General features: G+C 46.0%; 1 protein-coding gene across 1 annotated transcript in view; it reads right to left on the bottom strand.

The window, feature by feature from the left end:
• Positions 1-5,101, bottom strand: part of LOC109471234 (G-protein coupled receptor 54-like) — a 9,327-nt gene extending 4,226 nt beyond the window's left edge. Inside the window, exons 1-4 of the mRNA XM_019770513.1 lie at positions 4,853-5,101; positions 3,829-3,972; positions 1,676-1,811; positions 493-650 (exon numbers count right to left, since the gene is read on the bottom strand). Coding sequence (XP_019626072.1) covers positions 493-650; positions 1,676-1,811; positions 3,829-3,972; positions 4,853-5,101 — 687 coding nt within the window. The remainder of the gene's footprint in view (positions 1-492; positions 651-1,675; positions 1,812-3,828; positions 3,973-4,852) is intronic.
• Positions 5,102-7,863: the final 2,762 nt, after the last annotated feature.

Here is a 7,863-nt window from a genome sequence, read left to right as displayed (position 1 = left end):
AATCATTATCCCCAGATCACTCAACATCTTGCAGCAGTGAGGACACTATAGACTTTTATAAAAATTTATTGCCTCTGTATTTGTATTCTTAAGTTGTTCCACTCAATTATTGTCTATATTTTTAATGTGTTATCGATATTTTATACAATACGTCATTATCGGATATTTCTTTTAACACTAAATCTTTTTAACGCTAAAATGTTACAATTGTTATTATTAATATGGAATTACATGTGACTTGCAACACAATTCAGGCTGTTTCAGCCTGCAATGTTGTTTTGATGAATAAAGTTTCAAAAAAAAATAACAATGCCTCTACTGTATTTGGTGACAATGAGTTATCTAAACAAGGTGAAACTATTGCGGTTTATAGCGTCCACTACTACCATCAGTACTACCTAACGTACCGGCAGGATGTAGGTACTACCATCAGTACCACGGTCAAACGTACCGGCAGGATGTAGGTACTACCATCAGTACTACCCAACGTACCGGAAGGATGTAGGCAGCAACGAATGTGTAGGTCATGTATCCGGCCTCCCAGGTGCTGTTGGGGTAGAACATGGAGCAGTAAACCTCCCCCGGACCGTAGAAGTCGTACGGCTCCAGACGGGAGAAGATCGCCATCGGCAGCGAGCCCACGATCGACCCTGGAGGGGGATAGAGAGGGTTAGATAGGGCATTACGGTCCGGGTTAGAGAGGGTTAGATAGGACATTACGGTCCGGGTTAGAGAGGGTTAGATAGGACATTACGGTCCGGGTTAGAGAGGGTTAGATAGAGCATTACGGTCTGGGTTAGAGAGGGTTAGATAGGGCATTACGGTCCGGGTTAGAGAGAGTTAGATAGGACATTACGGTCCGGGTTAGAGAGGGTTAGATAGGCATTGCGGTCCGGGTTAGGGAGGGTTAGACAGGTCATTACGGTCCGGGTTAGGGAGGGTTAGATAGAGCATTACGGTCCGGGTTAGAGAGGGTTAGATAGAGCATTACGGTCCGGGTTAGAGAGGGTTAGATAGGACATTACGGTCCGCGTTAGAGAGGGTTAGATAGGGCATTACGGTCCGGGTTAGAGAGGGTTAGATAGGGCATTACGGCCCGGGTTAGAGAGGGTTAGATAGAGCATTACGGTCCGGGTTAGAGAGGGTTAGATAGGGCATTACGGTCCGGGTTAGAGAGGGTTAGATAGAGCATTACGGTCCAGATTAGAGGGGGTTAGATAGAGCATTACGGTCCGGGTTAGAGAGGGTTAGGTAGGGCATTGCAGTCCGGGTTAGAGAGGGTTAGATAGGGCATTACGGTCCGGGTTAGAGAGGGTTAGATAGGGCATTACGGTCCGGGTTAGAGAGGGTTAGATAGAGCATTACGGTCCGGGTTAGAGAGGGTTAGATAGAGCACTACGGTCCGGATTAGAGAGGGTTAGATAGGGCATTACGGTCCGGGTTAGAGAGGGTTAGATAGAGCATTACGGTCCGGATTAGAGGGGGTTAGATAGAGCATTACGGTCCGGGTTAGAGAGGGTTAGATAGAGCATTACGGTCCGTGTTAGAGAGGGTTAGATAGAGCATTACGGTCCGGGTTAGAGAGGGTTAGATAGGGCATTACGGTCCGGGTTAGAGAGGGTTAGATAGAGCATTACGGTCCGGGTTAGAGAGGGTTAGATAGAGGGTTGCTCACCTAGCCACACACCAGCGCTGACGACTTTAGCCATGCGCGGTGTCCGCCACTGTTTGGACTTGATGGGATGGACGATGGCGAAGTAGCGATCCACTGACATGGCGGTCAGGGTGATGCAGGTAGCCGTTACCGTGATCTGTGGCAACACATCATCGTCAGCATAAAACACGGATCATCACCATTAACACACATTATCCCCACCATAAACACACATCATCATCATCATTGAACTCTAACCCAAAGATGGATGTCCACGCAGTCTTTGTCGACTTTACACGTGCTTTTGACACGATTTGTCACGGCCAACTGTTAAGAACCCTGGCGGACATGGGCATTAGACGGTCCTTATGGATGTGCATTGACAGTTACTTGGAAGGCAGGACGCAGAAGGTCAGTTGGGGCCAGTGTTTCTCCAAGTCACACGAGGTCCGAGCAGGTGTCCCTCAGGGCGGTCTACTGTCTCCGACACTGTTTGTTATCTGCATCAATTCCCTGGATGCGACGTTGCCCAAGTCCATCATTCCCGTTAAGTATGCGGACGATTTGACAACATCTGAACTACTAATGGCCTCTCTTCCCGGGGAAACTCAGAAAGCACTAGATTCCATTGTGGAATGGGGTGAGTCTTACTGCCTCGGAGTAAACGGCAAGAAGACCATGGATATGGTTATTAGCGCACGAAAGGAGGCTAACGTTCCAGTTCCTCCACACCCAACTATAGCAGGCTGTGAGATACAAAGGACTACTTCCTTCAAACTCTTAGGAGTGCATATCACTGCCACTCTCACCTGGGATGTACATGTACACTACATGGTGAAAAAGTCCCGTTCTAGTGTCTACTACCTTTCCGCCGCGAAGAAGGCTGGACTCCCTACTGAAACACTGATCCAGATTTACTTGACTTTCATACGTCCTCTCCTGGAGTATGCCAGCCCCGTGTGTGTGGTGGGGGGGGGGTCTACCGAAGCACCTTTCCGACATGTTGGAAGCTGTACAACATCGCTGTCTAAGGATCATCGGAACTCCTAAGGACGCTCTGCCTTCGCTGTCCAGTAGGCGTGACACAGCCACACTGAGAACATTACAGAACATTCTTCAGGACAGCAGTTCTCCCCTGAACGAGTTTCTCATCCCGCCGTGTGACAACCGCTATAGTCTACGGAGAGAGGGCCGCTTCAGAGCAACCAAGAGCAGAACCAAAAGACATGAACTCTCATTTGTCCCCAGAGCACTGAAACTGTATTACCACTCTGGCAACTGAACATGATTCTTACAACTCCATGTCCAACTTACTGTTTCCTAGCTATATGTAAATTATGCATTAATACTTGTTCTTCGAGGAAATACTATATATTGTCAGTGTGAAGTGTTTTTATCGATCTACTCTGTGTATTTTAAACGTTGTCAAATATTGGCTCAATTCATGTTTTTTTTAAACTTTTAACATGCCATGCCAATATGAATAAAGCTGAATCTATCACCATCAAACAGACATCATCATCACATGGCGATCAGGGTGATGCATGTAGCCGTTAACGTGATCTCTGTCAACATATAATCATTATCATAAAACACGGATCATCACCATAAACACACATTATCACCACCATAAACACACATCATCATCACCATCAAACACACACCAATTGTGACCACAACAACCGGTGCCCGCCAGGCTCCAGGGCCCGGCGGGAGCCGGCCGGGGCTACATCCCCGACGGGCACCGGCGCAATTGGGACCGAAGCATTATGACGTACCTGGCTACAGGATGTGACGTACCTGGCTACAGGATGTGACGTACCTGGCTACAGGATGTGACGTACCTGGCTACAGGATGTGACGAACCTGGCTACAGGTGGGACGAACCTGGCTACAGGATGTGACGTACCTGGCTACAGGGTGTGACGTACATGGCTACAGGATGTGACGTAGGGGCTATACAGGATGTGACGTACCTAGCTACAGGATGTGACGTACCTGGCTACACGATGTGACGTACCTGGCTACAGGATGTGACGTGCCTGGTTACAGGATGTGACGTACCTGACTACAGGATATGACGTGCCTGGCTACAGGATGTGACGTACCTGGTTACAGGATGTGACGTACCTGGCTACAGGATGTGACGTACCTGGCTACAGGATGTGACGTACCTGGCTATAGTAAATGACGAACTTGCACATGAACTGTCCGAAGACCCAGCTCGTGAGGGGGTAGGTACTGGCGGTGAAGGGCACCACGAACACCAGAAAGGACAGGTCCGTCACGGCCAAGTTCAGGATGAAATAGTTCGTCACCTGTGAGAAACAAGCACAACCTTTACTTCATTTCACTGCCGCGGCAGTGATCAAAATGTACGCTTCAAACCGCACATCTACACCAGTGTGAATTTACCTGGACTATAGAAGTAACAAAGAAGTAACAAAGCATCTGTCTAATAGAAAACAAAATGAAATAGAACTTATAGATTTTTCTTGCTATAATATAAGTTAACACCCTCCCTGAAGTAGATCTCTCCTGCTAAGAATTTAAACCCTCTTGTACCGACAGTCAACACCTTAATCTTGATTTATCATGTCAGATAACGTTGAGCGTCCTGCAGCAAATGTTGTTATTGACTGGCAATTGATTCTTATAGAGTCTATCTCTCGATGGTCATACTGTCTAGCCTCTGCTTTGATCAGTAGCCATGTAGTCGTCCTCAGGGTATATATAAGGAATACAACACGGGGTATTCCGTATCGCCCGAGGTATCGGCCCGACCGCGATGCGGAATACACCGTGTTGTATTTTGTCATACCCACCTAAGAAAACGCGCCTTTCAACGCAAGATGAGCCAAAAGTTGGTGCCCCTGAACCCTCAAATTAGCAACATCAGTTCCAACGTTCGGATTCTGTATTCGAATTTTCGAAAGCGGCGCACGCAGTTATGGCAGAACGCGTTATCGAACGTTATCGCGGCCCGGGTATGATATAAAATATATATGCGGCCGTCGGGCGATCCGACTCGCGGTTGGGCCGATACCTCGGGCGATACGGAATACCCTGTGTTGTATTCTATATTTATACGTATCTGGTACTATACAGCTGCTATTTCCAGGCAAGAAATTATAAATCGGGGTATTTGATACTTCTCCACGATGTAAGACTATGATGTGTTGGGTTCTTTAACCTTACCGTGTGCATCTCCTTGTTCTTGAGGATGATGTAGATGACCAGGTAGTTCCCCACCAGTCCCACCACCATGATAATAGCGAAGAAAAGCGGCACTAGAAAAGCCTCGGGTCCCGGCTGCCACCAGACCTGCTCGGTGGCGTTCTGTGCATTCCCGCTGCTGATCGTGGCGTTCAGGTCTCCGAAGAAAACGGGCTGGGCAGTCCCGGGGAGAAACGTCCATGGAGTCGAGGATACCGTCGGCAACTCCATCTCCGCGGAGAAATGCGTTAGACTCTGTATCCCGTCATCTGTTGGGGAGCGAAAGGAAATATGATATGGTACGTCAATCCACGAGTTTCCCATCCCCAGAATGCAACCCTCATTTGCATAGGGCTGGAAGGCATCGGAATGATCCTGTTGACGTTAAACAAACTGCTTTTCACTGTGTTTTGAGGTGTTGGGGCATGTTATGCTCAACATTAATTAAATTACTATGGGTTGAATCTGACAACAAATAGAGAATGAAGTTTTAGTGTTCTTTTCAACATGGAACATGTGGTTTGTACGTTACAGCATCGATATAAGTTACCACTATAACGTTACAAACCACATATTCCAAAAAAATTCATTCTCTATTTGTTGTCATATTCAACCCATAGTAATTTAATTAATGTTGAGCATAACATGCCCCCACACCTCAAAACACAGTGAAAAGCAAGCTGTTTAACGTCAACAGGATCATTCCGATGCCTTCCAGCCCTATGCAAATGAGGGTTACCCCCCGCGTTGCATTCTGGGGATGGGAAACTCGTGGATGAAGGTTAGACATCCAGGTAATAAGATACGCCAAATAGCAGTTACTCAAGCAACTGGATATGATTTTGAAAACGTCAGACGTTTCAGCTAGTAACCACTAGCTTTCGTCAGTGACTGAGAGACCAGAGGAAAAAAGCAGGTTTATAAGCACAACCTACTGATTGATATGCAAATAAAGTGAAAAACCATTCTGGTCTCTCAGTCACTTCCGAAAGAGAGTGGATGCTACTTGAAACGTCTGACGGTTTCCAAAATCATATCCGGTTGCTTTTAAGCAATTGGATATGATTTTGGAAACAGTCAGAAAAAGTAAAAGTAAAAGTAACTGCTTTTTGGAATATGATACGGTATCCAGGTGTTTTCCAGAGCAAGCGGGACGCATTTCCGTACTTAAGATTCATCAACAATCTAATTAACTGATACTTGACGACAACGAATGACAATGTTGAAAACTAGAAGAGAGTGTAAACAAAGCTATCACGGCGAGTGAAAACAAAATATCCCCGCATTTGTTTTTGCTTCGTTCAGATTTCAAAATCAAAAGAGTCGCGTGCACAGAGGATTCCAACTCAACAAAGGCCCATCTTTCCTATCGAGCTTTTGTTAACTGCGAAGCGAAACTTGATAGCTCAGGGGAAAGTACGCACATCGTAAACGACACGCTCCTGGATTTATAAAAGAAGCAATAACCTGAGATCTTGATTATTACAACCTGCCCCGCGTATTAGACTTCAGTAAAATTTGTGCGCCCGTCTTAATGTTTGTTGCAGTGCGTTTGAACTTCATAGCTTTCAGCACCATTACTCGTCATGTAGCCCTTTTTAGGAGGAAGATTGCTCGTCATGTTGCCTCTTTTAGGGGAACATAACTCTTCATGTTGCCCGTTGTAGGAAGAACATAACTCGTCATGTTGCCTGTGTGATGAGGAAAGACGTGGTTAAGGCCGCTGGGAGCTGCTATCGTAATGACCAGACTCGCCGACGTGCGTCACGAATGAGCGGATTGTGCACGAACTGGAAAACAACCAGCGGCGCAAAAATGCTTCCCACGATCCTCAGTTCCGGTTACTTATTAAAATCCCTATCAAAGGTGCCGAGGAAAACTGTGTCCTAAAAATGTGACGGCGGACTTATGATATATTAGTAAATAAATAGTGGAGTTTCCAACGGCAGAATGAACAAATTATCATTTTGCCGAGGAAATACGTCAAAGTCGTGTCAATATCAGCGGCAACACAAAATTACCTTTACGTTGTGAATGTTAAGATATGGGGGCTACACCAAATTACCACTATACATGCTACATGTTATATGCCGTTAGGGCCAGGCTACACCAAATTACCCCTACACGCTACATGTAAGATATATGCCTTTAGGGCCTGGCTACTCCAAATTACCCCTACACGCTACATGTAAGATATGGGGCTTTAGGGACAGGCTACACCAAATTACCTCTACATGCTACATGTTAAGATATATGCCGTTAGGGCCAGGCTACACCAAATTACCCCTACACGCTACATGTAAGATATGGGGCTTTAGGGCCAGGCTACTCCAAATTACCTTTACATGCTATATGTTAAGATATATGCCTTTAGGGCCTGGCTACTCCAAATTACCCCTACACGCTACATGTAAGATATGGGGCTTTAGGGCCAGGCTACTCCAAATTACCCCTACACGCTACATGTAAGATATGGGGCTTAATTAGGGCCAGGCTACACCAAATTACCTTTACAAGCTATATGTTAAGATATATGCCTTTAGGGCCTGGCTACTCCAAATTACCCCTACACGCTACATGTTAAGATATGGGGCTTTAGGGTCAGGCTACACCAAATTACCTCTACATGCTACATGTTAAGATATGGGGTTTTAGGGTCAGGCTACTCCAAATTACCCCTACACGCTACATGTTAAGATATGGGGCTTTAGGGCCAGGCTAAACCAAATTACCTTTACATGCTATATGTTAATATATTTGCCTTTAGGGCCAGGCTACTCCAAATTACCCCTACACGCTACATGTAAGATATGGGGCGTTAGGGCCAGGCTACACAAAATTACCTCTACATGCTACATGTTAAGATATGGGGCTTTAGGGCCAGGCTACACCAAATTACCTTTACATGCTATATGTTAACTAAGATATATGCCATTAGGGCCTGGCTACTCCAAATTACCCCTACACGCTACATGTAAGATATGGGGCTTTAA

The sequence above is a fragment of the Branchiostoma belcheri genome, unplaced genomic scaffold (genome assembly GCF_001625305.1).
Source record: "Branchiostoma belcheri isolate BF01 breed outbred unplaced genomic scaffold, Haploidv18h27 scaffold241, whole genome shotgun sequence".
Classification (NCBI taxonomy): Eukaryota; Metazoa; Chordata; class Leptocardii; order Amphioxiformes; family Branchiostomatidae; genus Branchiostoma; species Branchiostoma belcheri.
This window is presented reverse-complemented; position numbering and strand designations above follow the sequence as displayed.